This window comes from Echeneis naucrates, chromosome 11 (assembly GCF_900963305.1).
Source record: "Echeneis naucrates chromosome 11, fEcheNa1.1, whole genome shotgun sequence".
NCBI lineage: Eukaryota > Metazoa > Chordata > Actinopteri > Carangiformes > Echeneidae > Echeneis > Echeneis naucrates.
In genome coordinates this window covers 7,819,928-7,840,923 of record NC_042521.1, presented here as the reverse complement: position 1 = coordinate 7,840,923, position 20,996 = coordinate 7,819,928, and the positions used below count along the sequence as shown (strand labels likewise).

The 20,996-nt window shown below is 38.5% G+C and overlaps 1 protein-coding gene across 1 annotated transcript in view; it reads right to left on the bottom strand.

Moving 5' to 3' along the window:
* csmd3b (CUB and Sushi multiple domains 3b) overlaps window positions 1–20,996 on the bottom strand; it is a 210,628-nt gene that overhangs the window by 180,322 nt on the left and 9,310 nt on the right. The window contains exon 3 of the mRNA XM_029514819.1: window positions 3,912–4,024. Coding sequence (XP_029370679.1) covers window positions 3,912–4,024 — 113 coding nt within the window. The remainder of the gene's footprint in view (window positions 1–3,911; window positions 4,025–20,996) is intronic.

The window sequence follows — 20,996 nt, the reverse complement described above, 5'->3', positions numbered from 1 at the left end:
TTCGCAGTGTATGGCATGTGCTGCTGTATGAATTAGTTATGACCTGACAGTCTTCAGAGGGTTAGGAAGAAATGTTCAAGGAGTCCAACAATCACATCAAAGTGTATCCCACAACCAAGCAGCCAGACTGCTACACCACTGCCCCACCAATAACCCTGTGCAATCACGCCACAATGTACAGTATGATCAAGTCATCTACTTTTTCATTTTCGGTTGATATTATGGATGATTTTGCCTGTAAATTACTTTTTTGTTTGCTTTTTTAAAAACATAGATCCCATAATTTGTTAATTCATCTATCTATTCACTTATGTCCATTCACTATTTTCCAAAAGGTGAAGACAGCAGAATAAGCAGTCCAGGCCTTCAACCCATCCATATTCTTTGTGGGATCCTGAGGCAAGAGTCTGAAGGCATTTCCAGGCCAGGAGGGATATGAAAGCCCTCCAGCATCTTTCAAGTGTGCTGCAGGGTCTTGTCATAGTTTGATATACCTGGAATACCTCCACAGCAAGACGCCCTGGAGGATTCTTTTATCGGATGACCCAAACAGTCTGGGCTCCTTTCAGCATGAAGGACCAGCTATTCTACACTGAGCCCTTTTCACATTTTTTTAGCTTCTTTTCCTCTCCCCACAAGTAAGTCTTGTCACATTGTAAAGGATCAAGATCTCTTTCTTTCAGTGTCAGTTCAGAGCTCAAGACAAAGGTGAGAGCTCAGGAACACATCTATTGATAAAGCTAGAGTTTAGTCTGGACTGACACAGGTGTCTTTTAAAATTGCGCGCATTGTGTCTAACGCTGCACTAATCCACATGTTGTCCACATTTCTTTCACATAAGTGTTCACATTGATTGTTTTACAAACGACCAATTAGATTTTTTATAGCGGAAACAACAAAGCTGACATTAAACTTGCACACACAACGGCACAGTCTGTATACCAACATCTTCATGACGAGATCTGTTTCAAGGCTTTTCTATTTAAACCTAAATTGAATAAACCCACACGACACAATCTCTTCCATTGAGGGGGTTGGAAATTTTCATGGAAATTAAGATTTCTGTTTGTAAACATCACTTGCAACAGAAATAATGATCAGACAAAATGTTTCATTTGTGGAAAGATCTAAGAACCTGAAAAGACTCCAAAAGCACAACAAGGAATAAAAAGGAAGAACGACCAGAAACTGTTCACGCCAAGGTGGACGGCTTCTCTTGAGAGGCTTTTAAGGACTTGATGTGTGCTGTGGACAGTGTTGGCATTTGAAAAAATACAGTATTATGCTGATGATCTGTCGTTTCATTTTCACTTTCCAAGTATTGCCTTCCTCTGTCTCACTGGGTCCCTCTGAGACAGACACACACACACACACACACGCACCGAGTAAGTCAAACAGCTGAATGTATCAGCAGCAGCGGCTCTTCAGATAAGTCCTTTGGAAGCTCCCACTGAGAGCAAACTCTTTCTCTGTCACACCCGCCCAAACACACACACACACACACACACACACACACACACACACACAGATGCACACAAAAGGGAATGAGCATGTGCCAAGTTCAAGTAGAAGCCTGTGCCAGTGAATAAATGTGGGACAACTGCTTGGACATACAAGTAGCACATGCGCGCGCGCACACACACACACACACACACATATATATATATATATATATATATATATATATATATATAGCCCAGATGCAGCATGTGTGTGGACTTAAATTGAACCAAACCAAACCAAAGCACTTTGAAATCAGTGATTCTGTCATTAAGCAGCACACCATACAAATGTCAACAAGATGGCCAACCTATTTACAAAACAAACAATACTACTAAGATGTTTTGAAGATACTACAAAAGAGTCATCTTCAAATATCTTAAATATGTTTTCTAAAAATATGTTGAATTTTAGGTGTTACCTGTCAACTTTTGAAATAATAAGCAATGTAAACACTCAATTTTTGTTGAGTGTTTACAAACAATTGTTCCCGATCTATTGTGTTGTCTGCAAGAATCTGCAATACAAACAACATCAAGGAGGAAATCCTGAATACAGACTGTGAATATGGGTCCGAACAACTGACACTAACTCAGGAAACTGCTTTAAAATATGCATGCCTTTTTATTACAGATGTCTTTCCTCAAAGTCTATCAAATTTTTAGTTTCTTGGGAAACCCATCACTGGTGCCATCTTAGTTACAGTGCATTCTGCAATAAGCCTTAATCCACATTCAATTTTAATGCCCCAGCTATACAAGGAACATGATGACATTTCATACCTCTGCAACTTTCATTTGCACTGCAACCGAGTGCACTGACATGTCACAGTAAGTGTATGACTATAATTAATATCATACCGTCAAGTTTAATGTACGTTACCTATTGGTCAAATGAATCTCTCAAACCATGTCCTTTGCAATGACACGTAGGTTCATATACAGCAGTGATTCTCCAAATTTTTTGGTCATTCTCCACATTAGGACAAAGTGGAATTTTCAATCCTCATCTGCCCCGTCGACCCCAAAAAAAGCCAAGGAAATGCACCACTCTTAAAATTTCCTAATTTATAGAAGTAAGCTCAAATAACATCATGTTCAGTCTCTTGCCAACGTTTGTTGTCCGTGACAAAATTTGTGTGACATCACAGTCCACACTAGTCTGCTACCCCTCAATGTTTGTCTATTGTGTCACTGCAAAGTAACATGGCAACGTGAATCATTAATATCCCAATTTGGTTCCAGGTTATTTATTTCTCATCTAATGAGTCTGCCATCTAATGGTCTTTTCATTTAGGCTACATGTAGGCTATTGATGATTACTTTGTTTGTGTGGGTGTTTTGTTTTAAATGTTGTCAATACTGAAATGCATTAATAAAGATAACCATGAAAAGGAAAGTTTCCCTCAGTTTGTTGGGCTCCATCTGTCACGTCTCTATTCCCCACCAGTGGGGCACGCTTCAAAGTTTGCTATCTGACACACGTGTTTCAAATACATATTGTATATCCACAGTTCTCACTGTCTTCTTGTCAAATGATGCATCTAAAGTATCAGATCAGAGAAAAAAAAGGAACTAGATAGGTGTTTGTTATATGACATTGCTGAGTCTTATATGTGCCTCAGGTAGACAGTTTTAGCCTTTTAGTTTATGCTCTGTAACAAACTGCCTCTTTGAGAACATTCAGGGTTTTTTTAAATTTAAATCTAATGTGAAATCGTAATTTTAATTCATGTTTCTCCTATATATACATACATTTACACAGCCACATAACATTTCATAAGGATACAATCCTGTTTCTCTCTCTCACACACACTGAGAACGCGCCCTTCTATCTCCTTGCCTTGTGTGTCTGTCAGTCAGGCTGTGTGGAGGATGCTGTGTGTATGTCTTGGGACTCTGTTCAGGCGTCACTAAAATTCATTTGTAAAGTTTGACAGCCTCACTTCTTGAAAACGGATGAATGTGTCACCCATTAATGGGTCCTTTCCTAGAGAGAGGAAATGAGTCCACCAAAAAAAAAAAAAAAAAACGTGGACCTGACAGTCCTTCCTGAAAACTTCTAGAATCTCATTTATGCCACTAAGGAAGTGAATAGAAATCAGTTACTCAATATTCATACATGAAAAAAATGGCATGTCGGGTCTTTGTGTGGTAATTTGTGTAATGTACTATAATGTGTGAACGTATATAAACAGGGTTTGCTGAAAGTAAACAGAACTGTCTTATCGAATAAAGCTAGAAAACGCGAAATAAATAAATAAATAATTCTAAAGAAAGACCATTGCAGCTGATTTAAGTCTTCACACTTATGTAGTGATTTGCTTTTGTTTTTTTTTTTTTTTTGTCTCACATCCCTGGTTCTCTGAGTGCACTTGTTAAACTCACAAACACATACAGACACATTCTGACCTTCGTAGTTGAGCTTGAAGCCGTGTGCAGAGACAGCAAAATCACTGGTCAACCTCAAGGAGAGGACATTTCCTGTACTGGTGACTGGGGCAGGAACCTGGAAGCCTGTCAGCCTGTAGAAGCACAGAGAGATGTGTTGACAATATTAGCAAATAACAAAAAACACTGAACACTGTTAGTTTCTCCAAACAGTTTTTACTATGTTTTATTCAATTTTTTAATAATCTCGGCTGTGCGCTCTCACCAGTGCCCCAACTGGCATGAAGCCTCAGAAGCAAAACGCAAACATCTCTTCATTAGATTTAAAACATGAGGAGGGGCTGCACTAAAACACACTAGTCAATGGAGGCTTTTAAATAAATCAGGAAACAAGATCACAGAGGACTAAAAAAAAAAAAGTGAACATGGTTCAGCTCATCAGTAATACTACAATGGGTTTATGAGCAGATAAACAATGAAACAGGAGTTAAGTGGCAGAGCTAGGCAGCCTGTAATCTGCACTTCACATTGTCAGTCCTCAGGTGTGTCATCATCTTTGAGATTCCTTGAATTAAATGAAAAAAGAGGAAAATGGGAGACCAACTGTTTTCACATATGGAAAAGAGCCAAACCTTCTTGCTGCCACTGCAACACATTTTTTTTGTATCCTGCAGCTACCATATTTCCTTTTATTTCACTTTCCTTCCTTGTCCTCCCTTCCTCTTTTGTCTCTCCTCCTTCCTTTCCCTTAATCATATTTCATTATTTCCTTCAGCATAGATACCCTTTCACCCACCCTCCTCTCTTCTGTCAGTGGCATTTATTCAACTAAATCTTTTTTTTCTTCATTTCTCAGCCTTCCTCTTTAATTAGCATCAATACCACTTTATCATTTTCCACTTCCTCTTTGCTCCCTTCTGTCCGTCATGCAGTCCTTCTCACCTGCATCCCTACACTTCCCTGATTACTCTCTACCTTTAATCCCACCCATTCTTAATAATCTTGTCTATTTTCCATACCAATTCCTCAGAAAGTTTGTCCTTTCTTTTTTTGACATTTCTGCCATGTCTTTCATAAAAACAAGTAAAACCCTCGAGAAACGTCAAAAAACATTTGACACTGAAGACTAATCTTGTGCTCTCCGACCAACATTCCCCTTCCAGATTTTGAAAGTACCCTCTTCATGCTTTATTAAACCAATATACCTGCTGAAGAAATTTTAAAAATCCAACTGATTGTTTTCCCACTGTCTCAGTGAGACACAGGCACAAAACTGCATGGAGGAAACATTTACAGAGCACTCGGACAGATAAAGATGCAGGGGAGGAAATAAATTCACAGATTCATACAGTGAGCAGGAAACTGCTGTGCAGACTGGTAAGATGGATCCGTCATGTCTCATCGCTGATTTTGGTTTTCTTTAAAGTGTCTGAGCCTCCATGTAAGACGCTTCTGTATGTGATTCTGAGCTATTAAAACTTATTTCAAGCCTGCAACACACCTTCTGCAGAAGGTGAAGTGACCGTGGTCAGGATTTAACAGCTCCGTGCTTGGCAGGTGAGGTGTGTTTATAGTGTTTGTGCCGTGGAAGACATAGCGGAGAAAAATGGTGAAAATTAGCAGGTCTGTGTCATGGATGTCATTTTTACATCATTGCCAATCAGAGCTGGAACCAAAAACCGCAACCTCTGCCGTGAGGAGTGAACACCGATTACACCCTTTCACAGTGACAATGTTAGTTTTTCTTCGTGGCTTTTTCCACAAAAGGGGCTTTGCTGTCTAATATCATTGTAGCGAACGGTGTCTGTGACCTATACCTATCAAACAAACAAGAAAAATTTTGGATTGAGATTTTAGTATAATTTGCTTATGCTTATGAAGTCTTTATAAAGTATCTGAAAACATTTAACTTCATGATCCCAACACTCTTTTCTCCTCCTTATCTGTCCTCATCTTGTTTCTGTATAAACATTTTGATGTATTTTACTCTCTGAAAAAACAACCACAGTTTAAGCTGCCCTTTCTCAGAAATCTATTCTTCCTGTGAACACTTCTATCACCTTTCCTCTCGCTGTTTGATCTTACCACCCTTCTCTTTCTTTCATTCATTCTCTCACCTCATATTTTATAGTATTCAACATTTCTCTGCCCTCTTCAACCCATCTCATCTTTGTATTTCTCCATCATTCCTCTCTTGACCCCCAACGTATTTGTCTTCTTTTATTTGTATGAATTCGTTCACCTTCTGTAAGGTCATTTGTTTCATTATTCTGTCCATACACTGTTCTGTTCATCCAAACTGCTTAACCCTTGTGTGCTTGTTAGCTCGTCATCATATTTTAAGTCTTGTTTCGATTTACTCTATTTGTTCCATCTCATCTAACCACTTCCCTAAGTACTTAGATGAGTGGTCCTAAGTCCTCAGCCATCTTTTTACTTCCCACTCTATTGCTAATCTATGTTTTATCTCCATCACTGCTGCCTCCTTATGTTTGGTCATTCTTCTCCTTTCAGTGCCACAGTCTCTCTCTTCCTCCCTATCCTTGAACTTATAACTTGTTCTGGGATTGCTTCACTGCTCTTGACTTTACTTTCTAGCTGTACAATATTCCATATATGAAATCCAAAACAGAATTAGATTAGTGTGCGTAATGAAGCACAGTTTGTCACCATAAATAATGCCAACAGGAAATGATTTTAGCATATTCACGTTCCAACTTATAACTTAGTATCGTATAGTATAGAACTGAAACACAATATGCACATATGACATTTCTTCAATCTGGCAAATATGAAAGCAAAAAAAAAAAAAAATAACCAAAAAAACCCCATAAATCTATTGGCCTACACTCAATTCCTTACCCATGCAAACTGATATTTCAAATACACCATTCTTTGTGACAACAATATAACAGCATGTTGCACCCTCTGTAGGATCGCGCTTATTGGAATTGATTCCTGTTATTTTACTGTGAGAAAAAATTCCTATTTCAGAGCAATTTCTGCACCGTTAAACTGTAATTACCACCACGTTTGGCAATAACTGAAGCCAGTCGTACTTCCACATGCCAGTGAAATCCATTTCTCATTTAATGTATTTTGTTTTTGGCTTCTGAATCCGGGGGATCAAAACTATAAGTTTGGCCATGTCCCACCCATTTGCTTCTTATTTTTATAAAATGTTGTTGGCTGCATGACATATCTTTGTATGATTTCAGATCAAAAAGATTAATTGCCCTAATTCACCTGTGAAATTAAGGAAAGTGAAAGATCCCACTGAGATAATCTGCATATTCATGGCATGAGAATAAAGCATAACAAAAAACACAAATAGCATAACAAAGCAAAACCATTCAGTCATGAATCCAACAATGCTTCCCTCTGCAGAAACCTTTAACATTTATGCAGACCTACCGAGTATGCTCACATTCCTGTGCAACAATTCACTTCGGGATTATGTGTGGAGATAAATTATGTAAAACTAAAAATCTCTTACACAGAAAGTGAAAGATGGAAGAGAAGGTGTCTGACATTGAATTTCTGTTGCTGACGGGGCATGTGTCTGTGTGAATGTGTACTAAAAGTTTGTGTGTACATTCATATTTATGGTGTATACAGTGAAATCACATAGCCAGTGAATGAAGAACTAGTTAATATCAACAAAATGCTTTTACTGCTGTCTCACACAGATTCACAAACATAAGGTTACGCCCACACAAACAGATGAATACATACCATTTTCTTTATTTTATTAAAACAAACAAAAGACTTCCATGTAGTCCAGTTGATATGATTTTCAGAGGCCTCTTCTCCTTTTCATATTCATCATCTTAGTGGGTAACAGATCAAACTAAACATTTTAAAAGCTTGCTTCTTGCAGCAAAGTAAAGATAAGCCAACACACACTTTGATTTGGCTGACTACATGGATGTACTGTGCAGTTCTTTCTAGGCTCAGAAGCTTCACATACAACTGCAGGTATCAAATCTACAATCAGCTTTTATTTATTGTGATTTTAATTCAACTGAATACGACACTTAAGTACTAGTATTAAAAGTGTAAGTGTAAATAATTTATTTTCATCAATAGACAAAATGCTGAGTGAATGAACAGGATAGAAATCTAAAATTAAAATTTGATTTCAAGATATTAGTCTATGTTTGAAAGCATTCTTACTTTGTCACACACGCAAACTCAATTGATGTCACCCACATGAAGGCTGGAGTACTCATTAACTGGACCAAAGAACATGAGCACGATGTCGGTGTAAGGAGTTCAGTACAGAATCAGAACTTATTGGCTCCCTCAGCTGATGTCGGTATGTGCAGCTGCCAGTCCCCAACCACCAAAGCAGCAGCGCAGAGACACCAAGCAAGAGAAAGTGTATACAACTGTTATCTGTGTTTGTATTTCATTGAGTTGACACTGACCTAAGACTTGACCCCACAAACCCTACAGACCAAAATGCTCTACACCACTGCTGTTTGTTTCTCATGTTTCTCACCTCCCTTTCTCTCATCGTTCCTGAAACTCTCAAGGGAGATGGGTAACTGTGTCAATTTCCAGGCCATTTACTTTCTTTCCACCCTTTTCTCTTTCTCTTGAAGCCGGCAGCTTCCTACATGTTTACCAATCAAGCCCCTCGAACTACTGCACCTCTTCATCCTGTTTGTCTTCCACCTTAAACAAAAAAATCCATCAGTGAATATTAAAATGTCTTTACATTATTGTGTATTTTGAACAAAGAATGGCTAACTTTGCAAAGACAAGATATTACTAATGTAATACCTTAAAACATGACACCTTGGGAACACTGCATTGAGCATCGAATAATATTTAGCAAGTTTATGTTCTCATGTTATCCTGCTGAGAACCAATGACTCACTGGCCTTTTTAATGCCTGCAGAAATTAGATTTAAAAATCAATTCCTTAAATATTGAGATGTTTTTGTTATTCATAATATAATAAGCATTTGTTGTCATTGCTTTTGATCTTTGGTTCAACTGTATTCTGCTTGCCTTCAAATAGAATCTGAGGTGGTAAATTATTATAATTTGAATTAATCATAACTGTCAGTTATTTTAGGTTCTAGTTATTTAATTCTGCCCTGTATACATATAAACAGCTAAATTTGAGTCAACCCTAAATAAACAAAGAGTGAAATAGAAGACTTCGATACCTGTTTGTTCTTGTTACTTAGCAGAACACTGTTCCTGAGATATCAACTTCACTTTAATTTTAAACATACAATCTCTCTAAAATCTATACATTCTTTTAACAGGCAATTTATTCTCCATTGAAAGTTGCCACATTCGATCCATTTAGCAGGAATGCAGAGCGTGTTTATTCAGACCAAACAAGTATCATCCAATGTTGTTATTTAGCAGGTTACTTTATTTCTTAAACATCACTTTCTCTTATTTCTGTGTTATTTCATCATGCAGTTTGTAGGTAATATTCGTATGATCATTAGCGCCCACCTCACATATAAAAAAAAATAAAAATCATCAACTTCAGTTCTTTTTTTTTTTTCTTGGTACTCACCAACCGACTAAGAAACATTGGCATCTACAAGCTGCCTTAAAACCTTGAGAGCAGACATATATGCTGGAACTATCGTTTTATCGCTGTCTCAAATTATTTTATTATTTTTTTTTTTTTTTGGGTTTGTTTAACCTTATTTTACATGTGCACTTGTTATCTTGGTTACTAAAATGCAATATTTACTTTTATTTAATTAATTTGTAGTCCTGCAATTAAAGATACCAAGTGTGATAGCTGCAGTACTATTCTCACTTTCTAAGGTAATTATTTTAGAATTGAGGAACTTCATGAAAGAAAATCAGCACTTCAACTTTAACTCTCCATTAATTTACTCTGAATATGTTTCAACTGAGCAAAACGTTAAAGATATCTTAATGTTATTGGCACATTTACAGTGTCATGAAAAGTAGTGGAGTAGTTCAAACAAAAGAACACTGGCATCTCTCCTTTCTTTTCTCTTGCTTCCCTCTTTTCCACCTCGTGTCTAGTAGATTTATATCCTCTTCTGGTGTTCAAAGTTCAGGGTCTGTAGTGTGTGATTGATTAACAACACCAGCCTGAGTGACACGCACACAGCATGGACTATAATTTTTCAGGTTACAGTACATGTGGTCAATAGTCACTGTGTGTCTTGTAAATCCATCATTCGCAACCCACCCTGAAATTTGAGTGTGTACTTCTGTGTGATGGTATTACCTGTGTGGGTGTTTGGATTTCAGGGAGGTCCTTGACCATGGTGCCATGCTATCCATTAAATTAGTCACACAAGTATATTTTAACCAACAACAACAAACACACATGGGCCCTGCATCCCACTCATTGACTGGCTTCATTCATCACAGAGAAAAAAAAAAACAAAAGAGTGAGTGAAAGACACAAACTGATGTTGACCCTGTGTTAATTCTGTGACATATGAGCTGAATGAAACCAATAAGACAGAGTGAATCTGTGTTTAACTGAATATTAATGCGATGCAGCTTTTTGAAGGCCCTGACAATTGAAAAATTTTATATATCTGTTGAGGAACAAGCAAATGTTGAATCACAACACTGCAAGAACTAATTCTCTGATTCAGAGACCTTTAACCAAACACAAAAGATGAACGCACATAGATTGATTCACAAAATGGCAGAGTAAACCTCGTCAGCTCTTATCCACATGCTTGAATGCAGGTGGAGACACAGTCAGCAACACCAGACCGAAAGTCAGAATGTTAGAAAACCAATTTCCTTCCAGCAGATAGCATCCAGTGCTGCTAGTTGGGTTTGGACTGTCAGTTTGTGGCCATTCTTGTGCATGTGTGTCTGTGTGTGTTTATAATATATAAAAATTGCTTCCGCCGGCATGTGCAGTCCCTCCTTTTATCCTGCCATCTGTCAGCAGTGTGCATCTAACTGCACACACACGTGCCAGACCGGGTGTGTGACTTTTTGTCACACTTCGAGGCACCCACCAGCACTAACACCCATTCTTTCCAATCTGCCAGAATCTGCCATTGCTGCGATGCCCAGGGATGATAAGCCCTTTGTGGTGCATCTTCGAAGGGCGGGGGGGTGGGGTGGGGGGGTGCACGGACACCATCATTGCTCTCCATGCACCCCCAAGCAGAGATACTGGGGTTGAATAGTGGATTAACCTCCCTGTCAGCCCTAGAGGTTCCTAGATGAACATGAAGGGACTCAGACTGACATGAACTGGTCCAGATTAAAGGCCTAGTCTATAATTGCAGAGTAGAACGACACTTCCTCTGGCTTCTTCGTGTGCAGTCTAACAACATTCTTTATTATCTGTATTTGATGTCTGTTAAGGTATATACAGTATGATAATGTTAACCTTTTCTCAATATAGAAGAATTTTACTCTACAGTATTTATCTAAACATACCGAACAAAAATACAAGATCATTTCAGGCTCACTGACACACGGTAAGTTAAGTCTACAGCCACTTCCATCGCTTTCCAAACTGCTGCTCTAAAATCCTACCAAACGCATAAATGAAGGACAACTGTGCTATGATTTGAACAACATTTTACCCAATCACTCCGGATATAGACTGAGGTACATGCACTTAAGCTGCTGTGTGGTCAGCATAGACAGGTATATCTTGAGGGGAAGAGGCCAACCTGAAGGACATATTTACTCCTCTATGGAAAGATGTCAAGAGCGCGAGCTCATGTCAAGTAATTTTTAAATGACACAAGCTTCAAGATTCAGCCAGTCAACAAGTGTAAAGTTTATCTTTCAGTCACAAGACATTCAGAAAAGCCATGGTATAACTTCAGTCAGTCAGTCAGTGACAGATATTGGTATTTATAGGGCTGGGCCTACTTTTGCGGTCCAGCCAAAAGGGAGTTGTTGCGCCGACTATTGAATGATAAATACTGTGTACCTCCTTCACCCCTCTGACCCTTCTTTATGTCTTTTGTGACTCACAGACAGTTAGATAAATAGTGAGTGGTGCCCCCCTGAGCTGAAGCTTGTTTAGGCTGCTGGCTACCCCATCACTTATTATTAAACCTGACATGCATACGTAGAAAGCAGCAAATGTAGCTGAAGGGACACACACATTAATGCGGGACGCACACAAATGTGTGTCTGTGCAAATGCACACACACCTGTATTTTGTAGATAGGTAGAGACAGATTGCGTGTGTCTGCTGGCATATAAAGGGGAGGTGTCAGGGCTGACAGCACCTTAAAGGGACAGCCATTAGAGAGATATATGGATGGAGGGAGACAAGAAGGAAAGACAGGATGAGGGTGTGAGGAGCCACGGGAGAACAGAGAAGAAGAAATATGATCAAATACAATCTCTAGCAATGTCGAAATGGTATGCAAATTTTTTTCTTTTGTACTTAATTAGAATATTGTTAAAGTTGTTTAGTTCAGTTAAGAGACATTTGTGATTTAATTGGTAACTGAACATGATGCACTAATGTAAAATACTTTAAGCTACAAGCAGCATTTACCAATTGTATTAGCATAAATTAGTATTTAACATTTAACAATAGTCTTATCAACTAAATTTGTCAGTTTCTATAAAATGGCTTCTTCATATGAAGCATTTATTAGCTAAAGATAATGAATAGTGCTGTAAACGACTGTAGTTTAATACATATGTACCACCTTCAGCTATTAGCATATATTTGAGCCACGTATTCATTGAAATGTTAAACCGTAATTCAATGAAATACATGTAGGAATTATGGTATAAGAAATCAATGTGACTATGGCAACGCACCTAACATGGGCACATGTTCAAAGCAGCAATTAGCCTTTTTTGTAAGTGATGGGAACAGGAGCCAAGGCGAAATTAACATATAATTAACTTTTCTTTGAGTATCAAGCAGCAAGACTGACGCTTAAAAAAAAATAAAAAACAGTGACTGCTCTCTCAATCACACAGAGGAGGGAAAGAAAGAATACAATTGCTACAATATAAAGCCACATTTTCATTTGGACAATATTATAGATTAAGTTCCTTCCTGTTGTTCTGGGAAGTCTTTAAATTATTTTTGTCCAAACCTTTTTATTATACTTATCCTAAAAATTATCTAAAAATAATGTTGTTACAGCCCTAATAAAAAAAAAAAACCCTCTATTCCTTTGTGTTAATGTGTCTGTGTGGTTGTGTACAGTAGCACAGAGCCAAACAGTGAACTCACACACACATAAACACACTCACAAACCTACAAGTACTGTAGTACACAAATGTTGGCAAATACTCGGATGTAGTTGCATGCACTGAGCGAATGTGTCAATCTTAACAGGGCTTTTTGCCTAAAGGGGTTTGGCCCATTTTTATTGTTTATATTAAATTTTTTTTTATGACAATTACAAATCCAAATTAAAAACAAAGACAACAAAACCACAGGCTCAGTCTCCACACCCTTACATTACATGTATGAAGTCTCTGGACGAAACAATATGAACCAAATAAAGGATGTGATCATCATAAAGACAAACATGTTTTAAGAAGGTAAGTATATTCATATTATTTTAATATGTGTAAAAATGTCACAATGCAATTTTATAAATGTTAGGCGATTTTCTTCTCCCCCAGATTTCCTTTGAGAAATGTTTCAGTATATACTATTGTTTATTTTACAGTGCGATTACGTCATACAAAAATCTATTGAGCATTATCCTGAATTCTGTGACTGTTTCATTGCAATCTGACATTTTGATTAAAGAAGGTTGTCCTGGATTTCTACAATTAAGCGGTGTGAATTATTGGCCTTAGACATGCATCGACAGTAGACCATTCACTGTCAGCTGATTGTAGTGGGTGGAGTGACATTAATCTGCTCTGACTAGGAGGTTCTTCACTTCACACTCTGAGTAACAGACATCTATGCTGCCTCTTACCCAGCCCCCACACATGATTTCAGACCATACATGAAACTTTTGGACGGATGGGGTTTCTGGATTTATAGCTGTGGACAAGAATATATATTTTTCAACTACCCTGGGTGACACCCACACACACATAACATGATCATGTGGCTTGACAAAATGGCAAGTGAAGTGATATTTGGGCCAAAGATTTTGCAATTTCTCTGCAAAAGAAATGAGCCGGCCAGATGCAGTGACTCTAACTTGCTTTTGTGTGATAATAAATAAAATTCCCTATTCAAAATCACAAATATCACAAACAGCCGATGAGAGTGCTTTCGAGTCCAATAGACAATTTGTGGGTGGATATCTTCAGGCTGCCTGTGTGCACTTGTGTGTTTCTCAGAGTATGTCTTAGTATGTTAGTTTTAGCCCCGGGGCTGAGGTCATATTCTGTCTTGTAGTTTTAATCTTTAATAACACATAGTGCTGCATATGAATGACTTGGGTTCATACACAATCATGCACAAACAAAAGTACATAAACTGGACATATTCCAGGGCTTGTAGCTAACAAAATGTGAGAGTTGGGAATAACAACAGTCATTATAGAGTACTTTGACATTTTACAAACACACATGATACTGTACACATCCACACAATATATAGCTTGCATGGTCCGGTGAGAATACACAGATTATAATGGCCAAGTGACAGACAGTGATTAATTGATACACCAACAGTGTGTGTGTTCACATATGTGTGCGGGTGTTAAGGTCAGTACATGGTCTTTTAATTGAATGCTTGTATTTTAGTCCTGGGGGATAATGGGGAGAGCAACAGAGCAGAGAGGAACACATTGTTCTTACCCTGTCTGTGTCTGAGCCTTTCTGTCTCTCCTTCATTCTCTGATTCTCCCTCTGGAGTTCAGGGAGTTACTTGTCAGAAACTTACTGGGGCCCCAAGTTTAATATTTAAACGTCTCTTGCATTTGTGTGCAAATGCACAATAAGCTAAACAACAGACATTGCTTCAGAAGGTTGGGAAATTATTGAGAAATTGAATTACTCCAGTTGAAGGAACAGCGCTGAACAAATTTAACTCTGCAGGCTAGATATCGGGGGGTGAGATATTTTTAGAAACAAATCGTAAAACCAGCATTATTCTACAGTCTTATACATTAATAATGGCCACTAAAACCAACAATTTAATCTTTTTCATAATGTATTGACTTATTTGTCTACCATTTAGTGAACTTTAGTTTGAATATGAATTATGTAGATCTGCGCATGTGCAGAAAAACTATTTCAATCAATCAATCAATCCAGAAATACATTAACATCAAAACATAGATATTTTTGTATTCATATTTGCAAAAAAATATTTCATACTTGTTCTTTTGTGGTTTCTGTAATATGACAAGATACAGAAAGGTTTAGTATCATCTAGTTGTCAGTTAAATAAGCTTAACTGTCAGGAAAATATTAAAGAGAAACTATGTCATTTCAATCATGTTTTGCAAAGTCACAAATAGCTTTACTGATGATTTTCAGTAGTTGTTTAAATTCTGAAGAAAAAAAGCTACAAAGTAAAATGCTGTATGGTTTAAATGTTGTTCGGGTCATTAAGCTAAACTCTATTAAAAGCAGCTCAATAACAAATTTATATCAGATACCAAATATCTTCTGATTGTTTGAGTTTGAGTTTTATGTTCAAAATGACTGATGAAAAAAAGATGGTGGAAAATAAAAGCAGAAATCGTTTGTGATTATGAAGATGCGTTGGATTGGACACAAGCAAACGTCGACACACCAAAACATAGCAGCACTGAAGCAGGTAGGACCACCACCTCTAACATTTTGGCAGGAGATAACAGTTGAGGCAAACAGCTGTGAGACAACAGAAATAGCTCTCCCACAGTGTGAGTCATTGTTTCTGTGTGTCACTGTTTGTGTTATGTGACATACTAAAGGGAACGATTCCTCTCTTGTCCCACGTCAGTGCAGAGTACTGATGAGCTCAGGGTTAAAACTGAATGACTCACAATAGTACAGCTCTAGTGTGGTTGTCTTCATATCATCAGAGACATGTCTGTTCCTGCCCACACAGTTCACTTCTAAACTCTGAAGGGGTGGTGGGTGGCTCTGAGACTCCAACAAAATGATGGCTGAACAAACGCTGCATACCTATACAAAGTGTGTTTGACAGAAATGACAAAGAGAGCTTATTTTTATCACCAACCGGAATACATTCAAAACTCTGAAGGGTTTTTCACTAGTTTCAAGGTCCATGAGAGCCCAAACACTGTTTACCATATGACGAGGAAAAAAGGGGGGCATTTCAGGAAGAAAGATGACCTATTCAAAAAGGCACTGTGCTTTTCAGAAAGGCCATTTGTGGCTCAGGCGAATCATCGGTTTGAGGATTCTAACTCAAAGGAAACATTGCTGCGAAGATCAGCTGATGCCATTTCAGAGACAGTAACAACCAGAAGCAGCAACAGGGGACACACAGAAATGGAAAAAAAATGCCCATCCTAGAAAAGAAACACAAAACCATAATAGAAATCTAGTGTTCTTGTCCAAATAGCGGAGAGGTAGTATTCCAAAGTTTCAAATTCCCAGAGGACAACATCCAGAGAGTCCAGTTTAGTGAGCCAAAACAGACAGAAAAATAACTTTACCTTAATCCTTCTGGTTCTATCTATTCCTCCTTTATCCCTTTCCCTCCTTTCCTCCTCTTCCCTCTGCTTTAATCTGTATGTATTGTCAGCCAGCGTCTCCATTACTCCATGCAGGGGCAGTGGCCCAGCTCTGTGGCTGATGATAGTGATCCCTCCCTGAAGAACAGTCTGCCTGACACCTGGGTGACTGCCCTGGAGGAACTGTGTGCGCGTGTTCACATGTGCGTGGGTGTGTGTGTGTCTGTGTGTGTGTGTCAAGGGGCTAATGGGCAGCTTGAGGGGATTACGAGTTTAGCCACTGGGATTAAGACATAAACACTAGCGGTGTAACGGTACGTGTACTCATCCCAAACCATTACATACATACACATACATACAATACACAAATGTACTCAACACACTGAAAATATTACCTCGCAAAAGCAAAGCAGAACTACTCGCGACTCCTTGTCTCCTCCGGTTGACAAAACACTATCGCAAAGCCCTGTATGTTGTTGCTGAGCCGTCCTACCAACCTTGTGTAGCATGTTGCGCAGACCTCAGACCAGCCTGCTTCAGATAATTACTCTAAAGATCCAGCTTCATGTTAGTAAAGACGAGCCACGTGGAGCCATCTGGGAACTCGTTTTAGCACCTAGCATTAGCACAGAGGAGCATGAAAGATGTATGTGAGTAAGATAAAGTTATTTCAACTTGTAAAGTAAAGCCAAAGAGTTGTTTTTTTTAAATTTAACTGAGCAGTTTGAACGAGAAGTTGAAAATGCTTACATTTTAGACAATAAATGAGAAACAAGATCTTTTTTTGTTTGTTTGTTTTTCTGCACCGAACCGTGACTTCAGCATAATGTTACACCCCCCATAAACACACAGTCACTCACACAGAGAACTGTCAATACCACCAGACGGGAGAGTCATCCATGGTATATTGGCTGAATTGTTACACCGCCCTGGTTTTCATGAGCCTGCTCCAGCCATGATCGAGGCAAAGTGGTTTTCACATGCACAGCTCAACAGGTTTACCACACAGGATTCACTCCATTTATTTAGCGTCTATTTTAAAAATTGGATGGACAAAAGGAGCCACTTTATTTGGAAAGCACTGCCTCTAACAATACACACATTTTTATACAATTGTCTTGGTAACTGCCCCAAAATCGCACAATGTTGTTCATGCAGCAGAAGACTTGGCTTCATCACCGTACTGACTAGTTAAATTCACTCATAACAGATAGTTTATTGGATGTAAGAAGAAATGGTACTTCTATTACCGTGTAAGACTAAACAGGCCACTCAAGGAAAACAAGAGAGGGAGGAAATCAATTAACGCCAGTCCCAGGTGTATGAAACACATGCAGACATAATCTCTCTGGGCTACAGTGGCTACAATATGACATAAAGAACATGAGCCTGAAAAGACTCGAGAGATATATCACCCGGGGATTTGACTCCTGAATATTGTACTGCACTGTTAACGTTATTGTAATGATTATAATTATAATCTGCACCGGGCTGAGCTGAAAAGAACTGAGCTGGTTATCAGCACTGAATTAATGGCATTTGTAGAAAGAAATGAGAGAGAGAGAAACAGATGGGGTGGGGAGGGTGGGGTTGTTGAATTAATATTGTGAAAATGGAGAGGGGAGTTAAGAGACAGACATTAAGAAACAGAGAGGTGAAAGAGTGAATTAAATTGATTCAGCGCAAATCAGGCTTTGACAGAAGGACTGCGATACATTGGCTACACATCCATCTTCATTTGCTTATCAGGGGTCGTGTGAAAGGGAAATAATATGACTGTGTATCAAGACAGGAGTGATAATGATCTGATCTGTAACTAAGAGCTAGAAACAGTAATTGAGCCTGCTAGAAAACTTACACCCATTCGGCACCTCATGGACACCTACTATGGCACAATGTTGTTTACAGCAATAAAAGCTGGTGTTGCAATGAAGTTGTCTGCATTACATTAACTTGCCAAGTAAATTCTTGGCTTGCACAAGTAAGTACATTTTCACAAAACCATGAACAGTTTTAATTTACAAAATTATCTATAACGAAACGCATGTGAATTTATTGTATAGTATAACAAATACATGAGCGACTCAAATACTGTTGCAGTTCCTTTTTTTTTTTTCTGGGTCTGAGCCAAGACATGCTAATTATCATCATACATTATATCATCCACATGACTGAAGTCGACTTTTTGCACTGGGAAAGTAATTCTGATTTGAAGCAAGGAAATGCTGGTCTTGGCATCATACACAGGAACATGTGGGGAAAAAAGCCTTGAAAACAGCCACAAGGAAGGAGTCCTCTTTTTCTTCCTTCCTGTCTTTAAACCAGAGCAAAGCTATTTCGATCTTTCAACACAGACACAGAACTCTAACCCCCTACAGGGCAGAACTGATGCAGGAAGAGATGAAATACCACTACCTCAGGGGTAAACACCTCAGTTCATGCTCACACAAACTACTCACTTTTTATATATACATACACAGAAACACAATATATATAGTGTGTGTGTGTGTGTGTGTGAGTGTGTGTATATATATATATATATATATACACACACATATACACACTCACACACCTACCATCCCTTTCTTCCCAAGAAAGTGAAACCAACATCAATATTTCCTTATTTTCACACCAATCACACACTGTTCCACATGACCTTTGTGTTTGTGCATTGTCCTTCTGTGCCTACGAGTAGTGGGTGTCTTTCTTATTGTACACATACATTTGTTCATGTGACCTGTGTAGGTCTCTCTGTTTGTGTGCGTGTTGGGAGGGGAGTTAGCCAGGTGTAAAATTAGTGCTATTAAGGATTGCAGACACAAAGTGGGTCAGGTCAGGAATAGGACACAGAGAATAAACTGGACAGTATATAGCAACAGAAAAACGGTGGAACAGATTGACCAGATCTCCCATTGAGATCAACACTAATTCATCTCACCGCAGGTCTCACTTCTGTAGGGTGACTGCCGCTGGTTTCCACTGCACAAAATTGCTCAGCCAGGAACAAAAACTGAAGGGATCCAAGTAAAACACTAACTTTAGATCCTCAGAATGTGCACGTTGTGATGCAATTTACCGTAATTTCTGGACTATAAGCCGCTACTTTTTTCACACGCTTTGAACCCTGCGCCTTAAATGACGACACTGCTAATTTATGGATTTTTACAGGTAACAAGCTTCATGCCGCCAATACAGTTAGCGTCACATCAGACCAATGAAATTGCTGGTCGCAGTGGACCAATGAAATTGTTCAAATTAAATTAAACGCACCCACACTAAATTCTCCAAATCAATCATTTATTTTGCGCTTCATGTTGTGTAACATATATCCAACACGTGCGGCTTATAAACAAGTGTGGCCTATATGTGTACAAAACAGTTTTTCTTTTTAAATTTAGCGGGCGTGGCTTATATTCAGGCGCGCTCTATAGTCCGGAAATCACGGTACATCAAACAAGCACATTGGACAATGATTATGGAAGTAATTCAGGTACACATTAGACTAAAAAGTCTGCACATTTTATGTCACCCTGCCATCAAAGCTGAATGAATGTCAACACTTCCGGACATATTCAGTGCAGGCGTAGTCATGCAAGTCCCACTCCACATAACCGACATTTACAAATGTGAACGTTAGGAACTGCTTTCAGTGTAGCTGTATAATAGATGAGTGTAAACACTTGGGGTGTCTGATCGGATGGCCAGATCACAACGAAACAGACGTAACCAATGCTCAACAACTTGTTTCATACAGAAATTCACTTAGTTCAACCTCTGCATTGCTGCATCAGAGACGTAAACATTTTTCCCATGAACAGTTTAATAATTTATATGCACAAGGGGAAACTTAAACTGTTTCCTTTTCATACATACACACAAGCTGTATGCAAACCCTCCCAACAAATCCCTTTAGCACCTGACATGGTTTTAATCGCTCCAACTGGGTTCATCACCTTGTATCTGATAGTAGAATTTGCAAATCATAGTCTGTAAATGATGCGTGCTTGTCGAGACAGACAAAAAGATTTCTAAAAAGAGTTGTTCTTCTTTTCCTTCAATCCAATTAGCGTGTCATTCCTCTAACTCACAAAAATACAAACACTATGCCCTTGCCACTGAGCATTACAGCATATACATTTTGTAAATGCTTCACAGTATGAACATTATCATTATGTTCCACACTTCATACAAAAGCACTATTTATGGACTGCAAGGGAAAGTACTGCTGCCGTTGGAAAGATTATCTGTGTCTCTTACATTTCTTCTGGGGCTTCTTGTGATTGTATGTTTATTTTCTTTCTCCTCTGGACCTTCCTCAAACTAAGGAGTTCTGTCTGCTTCTAAACTGCTTTTCTTTCCTTCTATCTCCTCTTAATGTGATGCACTAAATCAATCGAAGTCGGAGCCTCAGAGGTTTTGGTCACAAAACAATCACATTTTTTTTTCTTACAAAAACAAATGTTTTATGTATAGAAAGGTCAGGGTTGGTTCAAAAGCCTACATTTATCAATAAAATCGCCTCCAATTC